General features: G+C 31.8%; 1 protein-coding gene and 1 pseudogene across 1 annotated transcript; both read left to right on the top strand.

Annotated features, from left to right (window-relative positions):
- Positions 1–11066: 11066 nt before the first annotated feature.
- Positions 11067–15019, top strand: LOC128185492 (uncharacterized). The gene is made up of 3 exons (XM_052855075.1): positions 11067–11568; positions 11663–11845; positions 14808–15019. The coding sequence occupies exons 1-3, from the start codon at positions 11067–11069 to the stop codon at positions 15017–15019; spliced, it is 897 nt and encodes a 298-aa protein (XP_052711035.1).
- A 6921-nt stretch (positions 15020–21940) lies between these two features.
- LOC128184543 (uncharacterized) lies at positions 21941–22976 on the top strand (annotated as a pseudogene).
- The last annotated feature ends 435 nt before the right edge of the window (positions 22977–23411 follow it).

The following is a 23411-nucleotide window of genomic DNA, read 5'->3' on the forward strand; positions in this document are numbered from 1 at the left end:
TTCCAAATGGCCATATGCATATTGTACACATTTTTTCCTCAATACAAAAACATTTCTTACTCTTTATACACAAAGAAAAAAATACTTTACAATGATTTTTCTTCAAGAAAAGATAATAAAATACAACACATCAAAGTATATGACTATTTAGTTTATGGTGTTGGAATCCAAAATGAAGTAAAGATATTTTTCACTAAAGCATTGTATCTAATTTTATCTATCCATCGACGCCTTTTTTATCTGAGCTTTTCTAAATATAAGAAAAGAGTGATGAGACATTGAGAGACATATGACATATTTTCATGCCAAGTTTCTAAAATAGAATTTAAGTAGAGATATTTTTTTCGTTTTTATCAAAATGTAGTAGAGGACGAAAAATTATCGACTTTGTTGGGAGTGTGAACTTCAATATTTACAAATTTATGCTATAAACATCAACCATTATACGCATTAACGCAGCAGCACCCCACAAAGCAGAAATTACGTGTTCATCGACAACAGAAAATAAAACTTATTCAACACGACACAAAAATACATGGCTTGTTATTTTAAGTGCAATGGCAACTACTTTTATAAAAACGGAAAGCTAAAAATTGTTTACTTCTAATCGCAGCTACTGAACGATTAAAACAACTTTTCACTACCGAAAAAAATTACAGTGGCAATGACAACAACAAAATCATCATAAATAAAAACATTAACTACAGCAAAAACATCATAAACAACATCGTCATTACTTACAACATTTACAACAACTTTATCATTTGAAACATCATCACATACAATAGCATTATTATCTTAACAAAATCAACATCAGCTACAACATAAACAACATCATTATCATCATAAACAGCGACAACGACAACAACAACATTTAATACATCATCATCATCATCAACAACAAGAACAACACAACGACATCAACATCATATGCAACATAAAAACATCATCAACTACATTATTAACCAAAAAACCCAACAACAAAATCATCATCAAAGGCAACACATACAACAACAGTCAACAGCAATAATAAAAAACAAACAAATAAATAAACAGATCTACAAATTACAAAATCATCATTACTACCACCACCAACGAACAATTAACCATTCTTTACACACATTGAACACGGAATTTTTCATCAATTTTTTCATTTTAAAGTGCCTTCCTCATATCAAACAAAGAATAATAGCGCAGCTGTTACATTTAGGAATGGGACACTATAGCTTAAGCTGCATACCTTATTACACCTCAAATGGTGCAGTATTTACGTTTTTATTTACATTCTATGATACATGTAGTTAGTTACAATATTCAGATTTACGCAAATGAGAACACCAAAATTGTTTAAAAAAAAAAAAAAAAAAAAGAAACAAAATTTAATTTAAATCAATGTTGATAAATTTATTTGACTCTGAAATAACCCCCCCCCCCAATAAAAAAAAAATCCCAAAAAGAAGATATTAAAAGTATTGCATCAAAAACCTTTTTCAATGTCAAGTGCCAGCTGTGACTCATTTAAAGAACTGAAGCAAATGTCATGTAAACAGAGCAAACATGAGAGGCACTTCGTGTTGTAACTCATCAGCAACAGTATCATTTTGAAGGACGCCGTTTTAATTAATCAAGAGATAATTTGTAAGGATTCTTTTTTTGTAGAACATGTCAGCGTGTCATTTTAATCCTGTTCAAACTGAAATATTACCATATCAATGGATAAAGGCAGCGTATGACTGGTACAGAGTCAGGGTCCATTGTGTTTGTAGACAAAGACAGGGCCTCGATCTCAGCAATGTTGAATACAGAACACGGTTTAAAGAGAGGATCGATTTTTGTTTTATGAGGACGATTAATATATCATATTGTGTATTTATTAAATGTCTGCTGTCCAACCTATGATTCAGAAATTTATCATAAATAATTTTAAATTTAAATTGAAATATAAAGTGTCCTTAAATACGTGTAAAAACATGCCAAGATGGCAGCGTTATCCATAAAGGTACACGAGTGGAGCATAATTAAATGTGCTAACAAAATACGACCGGGATATTACATAATATCTAAAATATCATAAATTGTCACCATTTCAATTTGCATTCAAACACGTTTCTGAATCTGCGAAAATATAATTTCTTATATTCTGTATCACCCACGTTCCTGCAAACCTTACAGTCCTAAGAGTTTTTTTCTTTTATCCGAGGAGAACGTCTGCGCATCTGTGGTAACAGGTGCGTATCTAGTAAAATTACATGAATTAATTCACGTTTACTCGCTCGTAGATTGCTTGTTTTTATAGACCCAGTTTATATTTATCTATGTTTTGAAATTATTTGATATTTTCCTTATGTCAACATCAAAAAAAAAAAAATTCATGGAAAGATTTTAGTAAATGTCGACTAAACTGCTGCTTCTGAAGAAACTCGACAGATCTATATGATTTTGATTTTTTCAAAATTATCATTTCATTAAAGTAATCATAGCCTTTCTGAAGTTATTTTATCAATTCGCTAGAAAAACTGTATATAAAAGTAATTTTTTTTTCGAATATCGTATCATATATTTAAGATTTGGATTTAGACAACGATGAAAATGTTGCAAATGCTAATCCTGTTGTATATAATTCTGCATTCTAAAATTAAAAGATATATTCCTCAAAAGACAAAATAAATCTGTTTCCCCTCTCTGATTATGATATGAATATGATGAATGGCAGTTCTATAGAATGCCATGGCCACAATCTCATTGCTTGGTCATCCCTATGACTCAGCAATGACTATTGAGTCATCAGTACCCTGGTACCAGTCAATTAATAACGAGATTCCAGCAAATGTAATTAGAAAGCATGCGCAGAGAAGAAAAATAAAGTAAAAAGAATGAAAAATTCAAAATCACGCATGCTTTTCAATGAGCAGGTGAAATATTGATGCCCTGTCAATATTTCATGCATATTAATATTGATATTGCATATTGATAATTTATATCAATTGATGGACAAAAGAGACAATATTGATTTTGTAGTTTTATCATAAATGAATGTTTACGGTCAACTCGATTGGGTTTTATTTCAATATCTTAGGATATCTTATTTGTTTGAATATCTCTCTAAATTCTCGCTATAATTCGTCCTCAATTGTCTGTTGGTCAAGTTGACCCGAATTAGCAAACTCTCAATGATATTCAAACATGTCACCACTAACAAATATGTTAGTTTTCTGTTGAAAATCTTTCAAGTCCTGTGAATATTAGCCCACCAAAAGGATACAGATTGCAAACACTTGTTTTACCCTGAGCAGAAATCGTTATTACCGATAAATTGTGATTATGAATGATCAATCATATTAATGCTTACATCGTTCTACAAGTTCAAATACTGAACACTGAATATCATTTATCTTTTAACTCGTTATTAGTATGCTTAAAATTTCGTGATTAAGAACAGGAAATCGGGTAAAACGATACTAACATTAAAAAGTAATGACGAGCGCATAATTTAAACGAACAAGTAAACATTGTTCATATAAAATGTTGTAGAAGTAGCCCCGGTGTAACTTCGTAAAATAACCAGAATGATTTGTTGTGGTTGGGTGTTTGTTTGATGTTGTTTGTTTTTATCTGCAATTAAATTTATTTAATGAATGTATATTGTTCTAATTCCTACCAAAATGTGTAAAGCAAGGGAAATGCTTATAATTAGATTTTTCTATTCCCTATTGCAAACCCGCAATTTTGGAAGTATATATATATACATTGTATTAATTGATATTGAAAGACGACACGATTTATCAAAAGTTCATGATCTTACGCTAAAGACTAAAGAGGATATTCATTATTCACAGCCATTTGGAAAAATGTACAGTTTATATTATCGGTACTGTGTCCATGCGCGGATCCAGAAAATTTTTCCAGGGGGGGTCCGAAGGATAATTGTGTTTGCCAGGGGGGGTCCGAGGCATATTTTCGCGATAATTTTACTATGTAAATTTAATAAATTTTCATTTTCCAGGGGGGGTCTGGACCCCCCCCCCCCCGACCCCCCCCCCTCTAGATCCGCGCATGGTGTCAGTACTATTGTAGTAATATTCTTGGTTTCTAGTAATCACAGAGCCGAAGATGTATATTTTTGGAATCATCCATATCGGATTGGGTTTTGTTGTTATTTGTCACATAATTGGCAAGTGCTCCCGACAAAATAGGCACTGGTTAATTCGGTTGCCGCAAAAAATTATACACTTCTAGATGTTGAGAGAAATGATTGTGATTGCACAGAAAGCCTTTTCAAGTAATTCGAGAGCTACATGTAAAGTGCATCTCAAACGTGCAAAATCTGATCATCAGCTGCCTATCAAAAAATAACCACAAAACTCTTGTATTTAAATTATATCCGAAAAAAAAAATGAAAATTTAAACCTAAACGTGTATGATTTTTGTGACTCAAATTCTTTTTTGCACACAAAATAACACTGACTCCATTTGATGTTTAAAGAAAAAAAATGACGTTAAAAATACCTCAATTTTTATTTTAGTGTTTTACAACAACATACATTGTTCTTTTGTCACATTACTTAGTTTCTTTTTTAACACCGAAAAAGATGACATGGTTGTCATTCATTTGTCAATTTATGTTTGAAGTACACGAGAAATGTCACGTACACACTTAAATATGTTTTGAATTTATACATCCCCCCCCCCCCCCCCCCGATTAACCAATTCAATGTTGTTTTGATCACATTGAGACTATTCCATTCCTTTGTCAAAAGATCCGACTCCTTGAAGTTTGATCACCACATTTATGGCATTTGTACATTTATATGTTTTCTTTTTTAATAGAAAGACTCATAATTTTTACTTTTACTGAAACAACAAATTAGATAATCTGTTTATGATGACTTTTCTTCAAAAAGAGAACCCGGTGAGATAATGTAGACTGTTTTCATATAAAATTGTGATGTTTGTTGTTTCTCTCTACTAGTATATTATGTACAAGGAAGGCGTCTCTCAAATCCCTCCGTAGATATTGGCGTAGTACTCTAGATAATGTAATTAATGTAAATCTCAGAAGAGCATAAAAAGGCAACAAATAACGCCAACTTGATAAAACAATTTCAGAGTTCATTTCAGAAGCTTCATTAAAATTGTTTTTTGGTGGTATTTTTGTATACTCTAAGTCGCAATACAGTTAAAACACATTCCAACAACGTACATGTATACAGCTCAACTTAATACTAGTCTTTACAAACTGTAAAGTGTTTGTACTTAACACATGTTCTTAGGAATAATATTGGAATTTATGCTTCTACTTACCTTTGTGTAATGTTGTTTTCATGCAATACAAGTGTGCATGATAATGTAAATCGATTCTTCACCCCCCTCCAAATAAAAAAATATAAAACCCAAACAAGTACAAATAAAACCCAACCAAAAGTAAAAACCCAACAACAGCGATAAAAAAAACAAAAAACAACAACAACAACAAAAACAGCAACAATGCAAACATTAATATCAAACAAGTAAACTGATCACAAATTCGAAAACAACTTTTACTAAGTATAATGCAATAAATCATATCGGATTAAAAAAACAACCTTAATGAAGTTTTCAAATAGCTGCACATTGATTATCTGATTATGTTAATCAAGGACACTGGGTTCTACTTATAGGAGTACTTAGTATTTATCATATTGGTTTTCCTATCAGACTCAAATCAAACCTGGTTACCTCCAGTGTGTGGCAAGTGCTTATCTGCCGTTGGATTGCTACCAAAACGATACAATTCTTCTAAGAATACACTAGACATTTATATAGTTGTGGAACATATCATATTGGCGAACAGTTTTGGAATGAATACTGACGAAAGCGTCTTAAGGGAATCTATTGTTCTGCCATACTGATACATGGAATGATAACTACTCCCTAAAGGACACGAACGTACCAAAAGGAAAACCACTCACGTATTAGGACAGATAACATATAACGAAGCTACTGTTTCAATATTAGACATTATATTCATAGCTAGGCCATGGAGATAATTTTCTCTCAATATTAAGAATTTTTAATTTTAGTTCAGAATTTACCAAGTTTACCATTTGCATGAACATGATACTAGTAATCAAAAGAATGTTTATCTTCTTATTTCTTATATAGTCTGTCCCAAGATATTTATGCTGCACATCACATACCTGTGATGACAAACGAAAACAGATTACCTACGGAGATTCATTATGGGGAATGTTGACATCTTTTCTCCATTCGGAAGTCACTCGAAATACCTCGCACAATTTTTCAACGTTTTCACCCGGGCTTATTCATGGCTGATGCAATGCAAAATCCCCGTAGACTTTCTATTTTTAGCTGTGTATTGAAATTTGACATGGTAAAGGGGGCGTTTCAAAAGGGAAATCTTGGGATTTTTTCATACTATTGAATGAACATTGTCTGAATCAAGAGGTATTTATAAATATCAAATAATATCAGAAAATATGCGGCAAAAATATCTTGAGACAGGCTATAAGATATTCTTGTGGTTTTAATTTCTAAATTTTGTTTTTCCCAACTAAGAAGTAAGATGTTCCTGATCTTTTCATTGTTTATAAATTGAATGCAGAGAAATTATTAATAGGTAAATTATTTGAGATTTCAATTGTAATTAACATATTATGAAACTTTTCTCACTAATTCAAAAACCTTGTGACCTATCTATTCGTTGTTTAAATTTGTGAGCTACATCAGTTATTTATTTTGTATAGCAATGAAAGTGATATTTTTCTATGCCATTATTACGCTAAAAATATAGTTCCGGATATAATTCAGACGTTATTTACTTAATACGACCTAGTCCATTCTTATTGTATAATTGTGAGAAGGAAAAAAGTTCCTTAAATTTCAAAAGAAAAGACTTTTATGTGAAAACACTTAATTTTTTTTCTTCAGTCTTAAACGTGACAAGACTCTTCCCTTAAATTTTGGCATAAGAAAAAAGTAAAGTATCCAACATCCTTAGCTATGCCTTTTGTGTTTATCAAAGCAGAAAGAACCATTCGACAGTTTTAAAGCATAATTGAAATTGTCTAAATTCCAAACGGTTCCAGACATAAATATTTTGCAATTATCTTAGTGTTTAGTTGATAGAGATTGATTGATTGCTGTTCAAAACTAAGTGAAAATACTCACATTTGATCACATTTTTAACTTAACAATGTCAGCATTTTGCTACAATGGACTTTGTATATAACTTACATGAAATCATATTGCCATGGTTCACAAACTCGTTACTTTCGTTATGAGTTTGTAAAAAAAAAGATATGTAGATTTAAGATACAGGTATTTTTTTACACTACTTAATTTAATGAGCTTATAAATGAGCTTATATATGTATATATAGACCTCTGCATATGGTATATCCGACAAAAACTTTACTACATATAAATGCTTTTGGGTCTTAATAGCTTAAACATTATATATGAGTATATACTTTTCATTTAATCACAACTAATTGCATATGTATAGATATAATGTATATGGATCCCTGATAAATTTCTTACTTAAGAAAAATCAGTTGTTAAATTATTTCTTATGTTTATGTAAACGATATACCAGGAGGGAATCCAATCGACGTTTGTGCATAACAATTAGATTAAGGGTGTGTACTGCAGCGATGCAACAACATAAATCATAGTACAGGGTGCACAGAATGATTATCGTAGTGACAACTTGATCTATAGGATATGAGGTATTACAATAGCAGATTATTCTGAACACATTTGTTGGCAAACTCACGGCTGGCGGAATGAGGCAGAAATATATGTTGAAACCTTTTCATACATCGTCTTCATGAAAATAATATTTACAGACAGGAAGTGACAGTTGTTTATGCAACGAATCAACTCTCTTTAGAATGAATTTCCGGACGTTAACACAGCAACCGCCCTCGTGCAGTTATGGACTCATTTGTTTCTAGAAACAGAATTTTAAAATCAAAGAAACAATGTTACATTCATATAAGTGTTTGAGTAGCCTATGCTAATACCGAAGCTAGTAAAATAATAACTCTTTTACTGGTTTTGTTTGACAGAGAGCTAAACAGCTACTCACCTAAAGAGTACTGATGCTATAGTCGAATACCATGTCTATGTATTTGAAAGTCAATCTACTTGAGTAGTTGGTACATTATTAATTTCAATTTAAAGCATGCAAAACTATTCACAACAGACGTTGTAATAAATAGTTTTGAATTCTTCAAATTACAAAATTTTACTCTACAAAATGACTCCCCATCATGTCTATATTTTTACGTGGTTCGAACCAATCCGCTACGTGGAGCTCTACTGATTGGTTTAGATAGTGTTCATGTTAAAGATGATATATTTCTGGTCATTTACAGTACAGAGTAAGTAAATTATTGTTTTACACAAACGGGTACATCTTTGAAATCATTGTAATGACTTTTTTTTCACTTTTTATAGGTACCCATTTCTCTTCACATTCATTGGAAGTTGAAACATTCGTAGTAAAATATAGCTGGTTTTGGATAAAGTATCCGTTGTTCAAATGATTTGGTTGTGAGTAGATTTTGACTATGACCATGGCTCCGTTGAACGTTAAACACTTCTCCATTCGGCACTCTTCTTTCATAGTATTCTGTTAGAAAGATTGGATGAGGCTGTACCTTTCAGTCCGCTGAAAGCGGCTTAAAATTTATTGAAATATGGTTATATCATTCTGTCACCATTCCATTCAATATTCAGGTAGGAATGGTAGGATTTTATCTTATCTCTAGTTAATTTTTTTCTAAATTAAATATTTTATCAGTAGAGAAAATAGCGTGACCGACAAGAATTTTAAATTATTAATCAGATATAACCTTGTGTTTACTCAGAATGCATAGGCTGTCAATTATTAAATTGATTGAGTCATTATAAGACCAGTGCAAAGACAATTTTTTTATGACTCATGATGCAGATATTTTGTAACTAGCTCTTATCCGAAGTGGTTTTAAATATCTCGAGTCAGATTTCGAAAAAGTATTCATACTACAGTATCAAGTTTACCCTGACTTTGAAAAGTACGTTCGGAGAAAGATCATTACTAGTTGAATAATCATGCATGTTAAATAAACGGGATTATTATCTACAAATCATAAAAAGGTGCTTATAACACCGGCCATAAATTCATGATTATTGTAATCAAGGTCATATTTGCTCTGTAACATAAAGTTAAATATCATTACGGTTTAATGTGATGCCTTTTGTATTGTGAAGGTGTAGCAACTGAGTTCTACTTTCTGAGTCATTTTCCTGTCACTTTATGAATGAATTATCTAGATATTTCTCTTGCTGCTGTGTTAATTCTAAATTGATCTAATTTTCTCCAGATTTAACTCTTTTTCACGACGTTTGAAACTAGCATTAACCCCAAGATCTTTTTTTAATTTCTTTGCTTATTTATAAGACAAGCATGATTTTTTTTACTAATACAATAGAAACAACGTTTTAGAAGTTCAATGTGCCAATATTTTTAGCATATGAATAGGCTACTGTAAACAGGAAAATATTCGCCCCCATTTTATTTTCGCCCCTTTGCCCTCTTTGTCAGCGGTCAAATTTTAGACTGGGCGAATGCTATGTCTCAAACTATTTTTCTTTATATAATTCAAAAATAACACGGGGCAAAAATAACCTTGTACATAGTTATAAAATTCATACCCATGATGTATAGAGAAATATAAGTATTGTTCTTTAACTAGTTTTTCGTTTATTGTTCTTGAGATACAGAACACTGTGTGTACCAGGCATGTATATGACATCTTTAAATCAATAAAAAATTAAATCAATGAACAGGTTAAATGAATAATGACGTGCCATCATACTTTTATTCAGCTTTTCTATAAAAAAAGAAATACATGTATAAATATTTATATTAAATATATATCAATGACAGGGCTACGCCATCTTTTAATTGGTTTTGAGCATCTTTAAAAAAGATCATTCAATTTTTTTGAATTTCTTGATGTTCATTTTTCAGTGATATCGTATCAATTTTAATCGCAACCCATTCTATGATATTAGTTTTAGATCAATCTACAACGTTGAAAATTTTTAGTTCTACATGAAAACTGCATGATAAAATGCACTTCAAAGTTAACACCTGTATGTATACAAATATGACTGGCCAATGAACCTTAATTATGAAGAACATTCAACCACCGGTTTATACCAGATAATGACGCAGGACTACCTTAATTTTATAAAGGTAAATATTGTTGACTTTAGGAGTTCAACGTCCTTCATGTGTATTGTTTTTGTTCTATGCTTAGTTCTAAGATGCATGATTAAGGAGAAACAACTCTTGTTGCTTAGGAAACACAAATTTATTTTAACATCGTAAAGATTTTTAGACATATTGATCTCCGTAAGCAGAAGAGCTCTTTACGTGGATATGAATATATATTTTTTTCTTTACCAAATATTGGGTAATGTTTAAATATTCTAAAAATTTAAGATAGATATTATGGTCTATTTGTTGACTAACCATATTCCTAATATTTTGATATTAAAAGATGTTCTCTCTAAGCAACATATATTTTTTCTCCTTTATCGTATTTGTCCAGATTTTCCAGTGTCATTTCAATAAATAGTGATTTCAATTGACACTGGAAAATCTTATCAAAAGTATAAACGGCTAAGTAAAAACAAAATACAACAGAGAGAAATGTGAAATATCATAAAATGTATTTACATTTTTTTAAACTGGCAAATTGAATTTTAAACTGTGAATTCACAATTTCATGTTAATATGCATAAACGCACTTGTAATAAATATTTAAGTAACGAAGTTGTAACATTTATTTGGGTAAAATTCAATTTTCGATCAATAATATTTGATATAAGAGACCATCTCAGAAACAGTATTTGGTTAAAGCATGTAGTTCCTTCTTATCAATTATAGATATGTCATTTCTGTAAACCACATAAAAATGTCGGTCAGAGCATACAGTTCAATGAGGTTTGATATAACCTTTAGATTAAGATAATAGAATATATAGGCTAACAATCCAAGATTGAAACTGTAATATGTATGTTATTCTTTTACGGCTCTTTCTTCTCTCCGTTTATGTTTGTCATACGTCAGGCTTACTGAACCATGATGATTCAGGAACACCAAGCCTGGATGATGTTTTGGACAGTTTGAATGATAATGATCTGGTTCCCGAGAGGAAAATTACAATTGGTAATCTGAAGACAGTGATACTGGCTTTACAGAAGGATTACACATCCAGGTTGACTACTCTGAAGAGTGACTTCGAACTGTCATTGCGATCCCAACAGAATCGTATTCGGTATCTAGAGAAGAAAGTAGCTTACCAAGGAAAACTAATAGAATTTCTAGAAAATGGCGAGTCTTTCAGAAGTCGTCAAACACAGCCAGCAAATAAACCACAGCCACATGTACACAATGCTAGCAACGACATAGAAGCCAAAAACTCAACCGCGTACTCTTTCATTGATATAAAAGAAATGCAAAACGAAAATTGGAGTGGAGATTTGTCAGGGCATCCTAAACTTGAAAGACAGGGTAGAAAACAATTTACAATATGAAATTTACTATGCTAGTTTTCTACATGCCAATTTTTTCAGCATCTTCTATTATATTGATTTTATTTTGACAGAAAGGCTGCTTATTCAAGAAATACCAACGTCTAGCGCAGTGGTTGCATTCTATGCCTACATGTCTAAAAGTCTGCCTTCTAATGTAGCCACTCCGCATCAGGTCCTTATATTTGATGTGGTTCGAACCAACATCGGCAACGCCTACCACTCGTCAATAGGGGTGTTCATCGTTCCCGAGACAGGTGTATACGTGTTCATTTGGAGTTTTTTGAATGGAAACAACGATGCACACTCTACCCAACTAATGATTAATACAGGAGAATGGGGGATAGTTCATGCCCATTCTGCTTCTAATAACTGGAATCAGAGTACAGGTGTAATCGTTGCTCATGTAAAAAAAGGTGACGACGTTTTCGTAAAAACGTCAGTAGCGAGCCAGGGAGAAATATATAGTGGAGTTAATAGCAGAACTATGTTTGCTGGATGGAAACTACACTAACTATCGAAGTGATTACAGAAACATTAGAGCTAATTTTGCTCATTTTGGTTATCCGTTTTTTAGAAACACAATTCAATAAAAGACTAGAAGTTTTGCATGTACTGAACGTTTGAATCTTTTGACTGCAAGAAATAAATCTCGCAATTGCGTGTTTAACTTTTTCCGGAATTCAAAATTAATTTCATAACGACTTGAACTTTGAAATATAATTTAATTCACGCGATTTTGAATGACAGCAGTTGTCAATGGAATTGGAGGCAATTTTACAGAAAAAAACAGGCAGTAAAAATAATTTATGCAAAAGATCATTCACAAGAAGAATAAGCGCTATGACTCTAACTGTTAAAAACTTCCGAAACTTATAACGACATTCGAACGTTCTGTTAAATATGTCACCTTACAACGACGAAAATTGTAAATACCTTTCGGATATAAATGTTTAAATATTCTAATAACAAAATAATGTATTGACGAAACAATTAGATTAAACATGATTTTCTCTAACAAGATATAGGGTTCGTATTTGTCTTTTGTCTCCATCTCTCTTGATCCCTTTGAAGCCAATTCTTGGTGTATACACCCTCTTGCTGATATCCACGCTGAAATGTTTAAAATAAATGTATATGCGCATGCGCTATTGAATGAAGTGCTGCGCTAGCAATATTTATTAAATGGACTGTCTTAAATTATTAATCGTAATGTTAAAAGTAGAATTTGGCAAAGCGAAAAATAGGAAAATGCTAATCGATGATTTGGAAAGTTTGACTTTTTGTTGTTAACACTGATCTGATTAGTGATAATCTTTGATGACACGTGTTAAAACTGCCCAACGGTTTTTATTACACTGGTAGAAGCATCTTTTATACCATGACATATAAACGTTGATAAATTACCTTGTGTACCAAAATCACTGAGAAAGTCGTACAATTTGAATTTTTTAAACAAAATTCATTTTCAGTTAGTATTGTATAAATATTTTGAACCCTCTTGATCTTTCTCAGCAAATGTTTTTAAAGTATCATGTTTCTTGTATTAATAATGTTCTTCGAAAATATTAAATTTTCCTTTGTTACTTTTTATCTTGAATCCCAATAAACAGTTTTCAGTTTCATGTTCTTGTTGTACAATTATTTAATAAATACAAGTATTAAACTGTAAAATCAGTTAAAAATACGGCTAAAGGTTGGTGAGCCCAAGTTCAAAAGCCGACGGGTATAAAAAGAAATTGTTTAGAAAGGACATGACTCTTTTAAATGTCATTTAACAATATTTATCATTTGAGAAAAAAAACCCCAAAACAATAAGCGATCAGGAATAAGGTTCGTGATAAAAAATAGAAAAATAAATTCGTTTTAATTTCATGACAATGATGGTGAATTGTACTCTTATAACTTTAAATTGATTACTAGATGATGTTACATATATTTGTACTTAATCGTGCATACGTTAACAAATTTTTTAGAAAACCGTTTGAACAAATAATGAATTCAAATGTCAATGGAACATTTTTCTTTAACCTAAATACAGCAAAGACAATTTTGAAATATTAAGTCATCAAAATATCATAACATGTATTTTACACTTATCTAAACTGGTAAACCTGTTAATTAACGATTTAATGTTAATGTACATAAACGCAATTGTAATAATCATTTACGTTGTAAAAATATAATTAAGGTAAATTCAGTTTTCTATCAATTATATTTGATATAAGAAACCATCTAAAACAATAATCTTGTTAATGCATGTAATTCCTTTTTATCAGTTTTAGATATGACAGTTCTATAAACCTTACGCAAATTTCGGTCAGATCATACAAGTCAGTGCAGTTGGTAGAACCTTTAGATAAGTTACTGTGGAATCGTTTAAATTCGTGGGGGCCAATTTTCGTGGATTGTCTAAATTTTACTTGTTCGTGGGGACGTAATTTCGTATTTTATCTTATATCTAAAAAGAAAAAATGACTTAATAATTCTAATTTAGTAATTCGTGGATAATGTTAATTTGTGGACGAGAGGTACCAACGAATTCCACGAAAATTGAACCACCACGAAAATTAATGATTCCACAGTAATATAACAATCTAGGATTGAGACTGTAAAATGTATGTTGTTCTTTTTCGGCTCGTTCGTCTATCCGTTCTTGTTTGCCATTCGTCAGGCTTATTGAACCATGATGATCCAGGAACCCTAAGCTTAGATGATGTTTCGGATAGTTTGAATGATAATGACCAGGTTCCCGAGTTGACAATTACTATTGGTGATCTGAAGATGATAATTCTGGCTTTACAGAAGGATTACATATCCAGGTTGCTAACTTTGAAGAGTGGTTTTGAACGTTCATTTAGATCCCAACTGAATCGCATTCGGTATCTAGAGAAGAAAGTAGCCTATCAAGAAAATCTCAAAAACGTTCTAGAAAATGACGAATCTTTAAGTGGTCGTCAAAGACAGCAAAAAAACAAAAACAGTCAACAGCTACCCATACACAATAAAAGCGATGTCGTCGAAGCTTTCAACTAGACCGGATACTATTCCCTTGATATAAAAGAAGTGCAAAAAGAAAGTTGGAGGAAAGAGATGGCGGGGCGCCCTCAACGTAAAAGAAAAGGTAGTCAACAATTTATGATACGAAATTTCCTCTGCTAGGCTACTACATGTCAATATTTTTTAAAAACTTCTATTTTGTTGATTTTATTTTGACAGAGGGGATGCTCACTCAAGAAATACCGATCTCTAGCGCGGTGGTTGCGTTCTATGCCTACATGTCTGCTAGTCAGCGTCCCGTTGTAGTCATCCCACATCATGTCTATGTATTTGATGTGGTACGAACCAACGTCGGCAATGCTTATAATTACCACTCGTCCACTGGGGTGTTCACCGTCCCCCAGTATATGTGTTTATTTGGAGTTTTTTGAACTTTGAGTTTTACTCTACACAGCTGTAATAAATACAGAAGACTGGTGGGGAGGAGCTCATACTTATTCAGATTCGAGCAGAGTACAATATGTACAAGTGTAATAGTTGCTCATGTAAACAAAGGAGATGACGTTTTCGTAAAAAAAACTCAGGTTTAAGCAGCAGCGTTACCTTAAACAATGACTGGTATGGCATAACAATGTTTGCCGGATGGAAACTGCATTGAACAACAGTATGATTAAAGCAGTCTGATATTTTTCTTAACACTTTTTTAAAAATACAGCCGATGTTCCATAGGTATTTGAGAAAAGAATGTAAGAAAAAGTGTGGCCTTTTTTTTTATATACATTACCGAAACATTTTGGTGGGTCTTCTTTCTCGGGTAGATTATTTATAGGTAGTTTATAGAGAAAAAAAACAACTGTGGCGAACCAAATTGTCATTTATAATTGAGATACAAGTCTGATGTTGCACAGATTGAAAAACTTAAATTGAACAGGTCATTCATGATAACAAAGTTCATTTCAGAAGGTTTTTTTGCTTGCATTTTACTGTATTTCGATCAACAATTAATTGAAAACAATTACATCTATTATTAAATAAAATTAAATATGCTAATACAACTAAATTCGTGTTTGACTTTGCAACATTTATATTATTGGCATGTTAACAAAAATGCTTATAGGTGAAACATTTTGGTTTTTTGTTTTATTACTTTATTTTTCTGCAATCCATGTGAGATTATTTTGAATTAAGGGTGTTATTTACTCAGGGTTTGAGTTCTCAAATTCCGATTGTTAAAAAGTTCAATGTAATGAGTGAAATTTGTTCTAAACACAAAAAGTATTTATGAAGTGAATTATTATTGACAAAACATTCAATAGTTTTACTTAATTATGGAATTATGCTCAAACAAAAATTGACTTTTAGCCAAACAGAGGAAATTCGGACTAAATTTTGCAGATTTTGTTTTCTACTAAAAGTTTTTTGGCAGTAGTCTAATATTAAAAGTTAGGATTTCATATTTAAGTCTACGTAATTTTGCATATTTTCCGTTGGTTTTACCTCACTTATTCATTAAAATAATCTTATGGCACGAATAATTATAATATTGAAAAATGCTTAAAAACGATAAAAGACATCATATCTCAAAATTTTGATCATTGACCTCATATAAATTTTATGCCAACAGAATAAGGTAAATATAAGTTGTTCAATATCATAAATGTTTTTGTATTATCATCATTCAATTTTTTGTAAAATTGAATCAAAAATGGGTAGGGATTTGAAAACTGATAGAGGAAATTCGGACTGAATTATTTTTAAAAATTTATGCTGAAATTTTAATGTTGTGTACTTATTTAGTGCTACTACCATTCGTAAACTTTATCTTATTTTTTGAAGTGTTTAATTATTTGTAATATTTTTATAATTAAGAAAATCTCAATCGTAGTGTAAAATTTTATGGGATTTTTCTTGAATTTTCAATAAATATTCAATGGCCATTAACTCAAAAAGTAGGTCATTGACCTACTTTTCTGAAAGTGAAAAATAACAATACAAGCAAAGGTCTATAACACACAATAGATGGTTTTTCATTATCATCAGTGGATTTTTTTTTCATTCTGAGTAAACGTCATCCTTAAGTAAAAATCAAACAAACATCCCAAACTAAAATACAAAACAAACAAACACAATAAATGAATAAATAGAAATAATAGACACCAAAGAAATAATGTATGGTTACAAAATATTTAAAAATTAAATAATTTTACTTGCAATAACGAATGAATACCTGAAACGTTATTAAAGTATTAATAGTCGAATATATTTTTATAAAATATTTGATGATTATCAGAATTATATTATTGGATATATATTTCCCATATTAGTATTTCTGTAGGTCTTAATAAACATGCTAGAATATTGCAAGTTTTATCCGTATTTGTATGACAAAAACGATACCAATACATTTAGGTATACTTTTAAGAATGCCAAAGCCATATGTATGCTGTCCGTATTTATTGTACTCACTGGGCATAACTTCATTCAGTCAACTGAAGTGTGATTAAATAATGACAGTGATTGTATGAGCTACCTCTGTCAATCAGTCTTCATTCGAGACACCTACATGTAAATATAAAGACCAGCGCAAAGAGAATTTTGTGACTCAATTTCCATTACTATTTCATAAGTAGCTCCTATCTGAAGTAGTTTTGAATATATCGAGTCGGATTTCGGATTATACATGTACGTATACTAAATGTTACTCTGACTCTTTAAAGAAAGTTCCTAAAAATGAAGTATTTTCTCAGAAAAAGATAATTACTTGCTAAGTATGCATGTTAAATGAACGGGATTATCACCTACAAATAATAAAAATGTATTAAAGACAACGAACATTAATTCTATCATAGTCTTGTTCATGCTAATACAGAAAAGAAATATAACGATTAAATATCACGCATTTTTACTGTGATAGTGCGGAAATTAAGTTCTTATTCCCAACCCATTTTCCTGTCACTTTATCGAGAAATTGTTCTATAAATATTTCTCTCACTGTAATTGTAACTCTAAATTGATCAAAATCTAAAGTATTCGATCCTTGTTCACTATGTTTGAAGCTACACTGTAGCTTTGATTCTCATTATCAGTTTGCTTACTCTAAGCTTTTTCTAAAGAAAGAGATTATTTTTACTAATAAAGCCAAAAATAGAAATTCACTTGGTTGGACTTTTCAATAAATAAGACCTTTTATTCATTGCAAAGCATTAGAGATAGTTTTCTCTCGATACTTAAATTTAAAAATATTGAATTTTAATTCCTAATTTTCACTTTTTGCATGAACATACTATTCTGCAGAATATTTATCTTCTTATTAGTCCCCTACTGGTTTCACCGGAGGGGACTATAGCTTTCATCTGCGTCCGTCAGTCCGTCTGTCCGTCCGTCTGTCTGTCCCACTTCAGTTTTCCACACTTTTTTCTTTGAGCGTTTGAAAAATAATATGAAATTTGCTGAAAAGCTTCAAAATGTCAAACTACAGATCAAGTTTACATTTTTGTAGCGTCTGGTTGACATATTTGTGAGAAAATTAATTTTTTATATTCCAATTTTTTAATGATCGGGTTCGTTATCGGGTTCTGTGTGTATTGAATAAACGAGTATAGTGCAGTATGTAGTCAATAATAATATCGTGCATTTATTGTACCATTCCTTCTATTGTTTCTAACAAACAAAAAAGTTCTGTAAAATAGTGTCAAGCATTGTGTTGTAAATTTAATCGACAGGGTTTTTTGTATTATTACAATCGGGTTCGTTATCGGTTTGGTCTGTTGATTTAGGATACAGAAGACGATAAAAAATGATATTCTGCATAACAGTGCATTGTTTTCACAAATTACTACCAGAAAGTACTTAATGGACTTGGCGAAATTATAGGAGATAAAATAAAGAGTATTATTTTACCCATTTTTAGTCTCCTACCGGTTTCATCGGAGGGGACAATAGCTTCCCTCTGCGTCCGTCAGTCCGTCTGTCTGTCTCTCTCTGTGTCTGTCTGTCTGCCCGTCCGTCCGTCTGTCTGTCTGTCCGTCCATCCGTCTGTCCCACTTCAGTTTTCCACACTTTTTTTTCTTTATGCGGTTGAGGAATAATATGAAATTTGCTGAACAGCTTCAAAATGTCAAACTACAGATCAAGTTTACACTTTTGTAGCGTCTGGTTGACATATTTTCGAGAAAATAAATCTTTTATATTCCAATTTTTTAATGTTCGGGATCGATATTCTGCATAACAGTACATTGTTTTCACAATTTCTACAAACCGGTAGGGGACGTGTATTGCTTCTGCAATACTCTCAGAATGCTTGTTAATTTAATTTCTATTTCAACTATGTAGTTTGAATTTCCTCTGTTCTTTTATCTCTGATTAAAGCATAACATCTCGTTTATAATAGTTTTGAAATAGATGTATGCTTCGAAGCTTTTCCTCCTAGGCACCTGATCCTGCCTCTGAGGTTTTCCAGAGGTTCGTGATTGCTTTGCTCTTGACCATTGATTGAATACCGAACTGTCCACGGATTTTTCTCCGTTTTTCTCGATGATATTTTCCCTAAATTACGACATTTTCCCCCAAAAATGACATTTTTACCGATATGAAATTGGGCGCACTGCGGGTGTGACCGGTGAGCAGAGGATGCTCACACCTCCTAGGCACCTGACCCTACCTCTATCTATATAGTGGTCCGTGATGCTTTGTTTTGAATTTGTATTTCGATTTATGGATTTTTGAAATGGTTTGTTATTGTCACTTTTTCATCTCAAAACAAAAGACTTTATATGAATATACTTTTTTCAGTCATAAACCCGAAAAGATTCTTTTTGACATAACAAAAATAGTGTAACAAATTCAACTACAGTTTTGTTGTACTCAGTGGTATTGATTAAACGTTTGTCTTTGAATTAATAAAATTACAAAATGGTAAAAAATCAATGAACAAATATATAGTTTGATCGAATTTTATCGAACAAAACTGAATATAAACCATTCAAAGAACTAAATATTGAATTAAAAAGGAGTGGCAGCTGTCAGTACTAGAGGAGACCACCCATGAACCGGATCGATATTACAGAGTGTTCGATGAAACAGTCGTTGTTATTATTATAGACCCACCTCTTCAGAATCTCGCGAGTGCTTTACACAAAGATAAACATTTAATCTTTACAATAAGAGTTTTCAGAATTTTAGACTCTTCACGTCAGCTGCAGATAACTGGTGTCTAAATATTGTGAAATAGATATAATAATGATTAGAAGAAATGATGTAAACTTCATAAAAACAAAAAAGCAAGTTGTTTTAAATATCTAGAGTCAGATTTCGAAATAGTATTCATACTGTTCTACATTGTCGAGTTTACCATGAAAAGAACGTTGGGAGAAAATCATTACTAGATTAATAACTATGCAAGTTAAATGAAAGGTGCTAATAACACCGGCCATAAATTTTTACTTTATTGTAATTATTGTCGTGTTTGCTCTGTAACATAAAGTAATAATCATTACGGTTTAATGTGATACATTTTTATTGTGATGGTGTAGTAACTGTTCTACTTTCTGAGTCATTTTCCTGTCACTTTATGAATGAATTACTGTAGAAGCACATATTTTGCGTTGGGTCAAAATTTCGTTGTTTTTAAGCGAAATAAGATTTCGTTGTCATTTAATTTCGTCACATCGTAATCTCTCGTAAATATTAATACTAGGGTTAAAAATTCGTCATGGATTAAATGTCGTTGATTTATACTACCAACGAAAATAACGAAACTAAATCCTCAACGAACATTTCTGCTTCTACAGTATGTAGATATTTCTCTCACCGCTGTGTTAATATTAAATTGACCTATTTTTCATAGGATTTAACTCTTGTTCACGACGTTTGAAGCTAGCTATAAGCCTCATGATCAGTTTTAAATTTCTTGCTTATTTTTAAGACAAACATGTTTTTTATGCTAAAAAAATAAGAGCAACCTCTTAGAATTAGTTCAATGTGCCAGTATTTTGAGCATATGAATACTGTATACATTAAAATATTCACCTCGTTGTATTTTCGGCCGTTTGCCGAAAGGGCGAAAATAATCCTGTATACAGTATTGAAATTCCCTACAAATGATGTATAAAGAAATATAAGTATTAATCGTTTGGTCGTATTTCGCTTATAGTTCTTGAGATGAGAACCACAATCTTTACCAGACATGGATATGGCGTCTGCAGATCAATAAATACAATAATCAATCAAAAGGTGAAATGACTTTTTATAAGAAAAAAAAAGACTAGTCATAATACTTTTTAAAATTAAGTTTTGTTTATTATATTAATGACACGGCCACACCATCTTTAGGTTTTGAGCATCTTTTAGAAAAATCATTCTTTTTTTGGAATTTCAATGATACTGTATTAATTTCATTGCAAAACATTGTATAATATTAGTTTTTGGATCAATTTACAACGTTGAAAATTTGAACTGAAAATCTACATGAAAGCTGATAAGATGTACTTTAAAACTGACACCTGCATGTATACAAATATGACTGGCCAATGAACTTTAATTATGAAGTACATCAAACGCCGCTTTATATCAGAGATGATGACGCAGGACTACCTTAATTTTGATAAAGGTGTATATTATTGACTTTAGGAGTTAAACGTCTATTTTGTATATTGTGTTTGTCCTATGCCAAGTTCTAAGATGCATGGTTAAAGAGAAACAACTCTTGTTGTCAGGAGATACGCAAATCTATTTTATCATCATGAAGAGGGTCATGGCCGTTTTTAGACCGGAGGCAGAAGAGCTCAATACATGGATATATTTATAGATTTTTTCTTTAACAAATATTAGGTAATGTTTAAATATTTTAAAAAAGTAAGATCGATAGTATGGTCTTTTTGTTGATACACCAGATTCCTTATATTTTGATTTCAATTGACACTGAAAAATCTTATTAAAAGTATAAACGGCTTAGTGTAAACAAAATACAAGAAAGAAAAATGTGAAATAGTCATCAAAGTCATCAATACATCATAACATGTATTTACAATTTTTGTTAAACTGGCAAATGTAAAACTGTGTATTCACATTTTATGTTAATATACATAAATGCAATTGTAATAATTATTTAAACTGTAAAAAATTATTGGGCAAAATCAATTTTCTACCAATAATATTTGATATAATACTAGTAAACGGATTTAGGAAACAATATTTGGTTAATGTTTGTAGTTTCTTTTAACAATTTAAAATATGTCTTTTCAATAAACGTTAATCAAATATCGGTCAGAGCATACAGTTCAGTGAGGTTCGATGGAACCTTTAGATAAGATAATAGAATATTCAGACTAACAATCCATGACTGTAACTGTAAAATGGATGTTGTTCCTTTACGGCTCTTCCTTCTCTCCGTTTTTGTTTGTCATACGTCAGGCTTACTGAACTATGATGATTCAGGAACACCAAGCCTGGATGATGTCCTGGATAGTTTGAACGATAATGATCTGGTTCCCGAGAAGAAAATTACAATTGGTGATCTGAAGACGGTGAGTCTGGCTTTACAGAAGGATTACACATCCAGGTTGACTACTCTAAAGAGTGACTTCGAATTGTCATTGCGATCCCAACAGAATCGTATTCGGTATCTAGAGAAGAAGGTAGCTTACCAAGATAAACTTTCTAGAAAATGGCGAATCTTTTAAAAGTCGTCCAACACAGTCAGAAAACAGTCACGAACCACATGTACACAATGTTAGCAACGACGTAGTATCTCAAAATATGACCACGCACTATTCCCTTAATATAAAGGAAAGGCAAAATGGAAATTGGAGGAAAGAGATGTCGTGGCGCCCTAAACGAGAAAGACAAGGTAATCAACAATCTACGATATGAAACTTACTTGTAGGTTTCATGCCAATATTTTCAACATCTACTACTTTGTTGATTTTGACAGAAAGGCTTCTTATTCAAGAAATACCGACCTCTAGCGCAGTGGTTGCATTCTATGCGTATATGTCAAAGGATCTGCCTGCCAATGTAGCTACTCCACATCATGTCCTTATATTTGATGCGGTTCGAACCAACATCGGCAACGCTTACCACTCATCCACAGGGGTCTTTATCGTTCCTGAGACAGGCGTATATGTGTTCATTTGGAGTTTTTTGAATGGGGCAGGTGCTTATCACTCTACCCAGCTAATGGTTAATACAGCTGAGTGGGGTATAGTTCACGCTCATCCTAGTTCGGCCAGTTATATGCAGAGTACAGGTGTCGTAGTTGTTCATGTAAACAAGGGAGATGACGTTTTCGTAAAAACGTCAGAATCAAGCAATGGAATCGTAATAAGTAATATGTATGGTAGAACAATGTTTGCCGGTTGGAAACTACATTAAACAAGAATATGATTAAAACAGTCTGTACTTTCTCTTAACACGGTCGTAAAGATACTGCTGATGTTTCATAGGTATTCGCAACCGAAACATTTCTGGTGTTTCTTCTCTGTGCTACTTATTGTGGTGTTTAGAGAAAAAACAACTGTGGCGAACCAAATGTTCTTTAATTATTGAGATATACCTTTGAGGTTGCACATATTGAAAATGAAATTAAACTGGTCATTTATGATATCAAGATTTATTAAAAAAAGCCTAATTTAAGTGAGTTCTTTGGTTTTGTATATAATTCACAGGATAAATCTCTGCCATTCAGTCAATTGAAGGGTGACTGAACGGTAACTGACTGGCACAGCTGTGCCATTCAGTCACCTTTTCAGACTATTCAGTTATAATTCAGTTGACTGAATGGCAGAGCTTCATCCTGTGCTTTGCTCTGGTAAAGCAATTACATTT

The sequence above is a fragment of the Crassostrea angulata genome, chromosome 5, assembly GCF_025612915.1.
Source record: "Crassostrea angulata isolate pt1a10 chromosome 5, ASM2561291v2, whole genome shotgun sequence".
In the NCBI taxonomy this organism is placed as follows: Eukaryota; Metazoa; Mollusca; class Bivalvia; order Ostreida; family Ostreidae; genus Magallana; species Magallana angulata.

Coding starts and splice junctions, on each gene's coding strand:
- LOC128185492 (XM_052855075.1), top strand. CDS start 11,067: ATGTATGTTATTCTTTTACGGCTCTTTCTTCTCTCCGTTTATGTTTGT. Junction 11,569..11,662: donor TCCTAAACTTGAAAGACAGG/GTAGAAAACAAT, acceptor TTATTTTGACAG/AAAGGCTGCTTATTCAAGAA. Junction 11,846..14,807: donor GTTCATCGTTCCCGAGACAG/GTGTATACGTGT, acceptor TTATTTTGACAG/AGGGGATGCTCACTCAAGAA.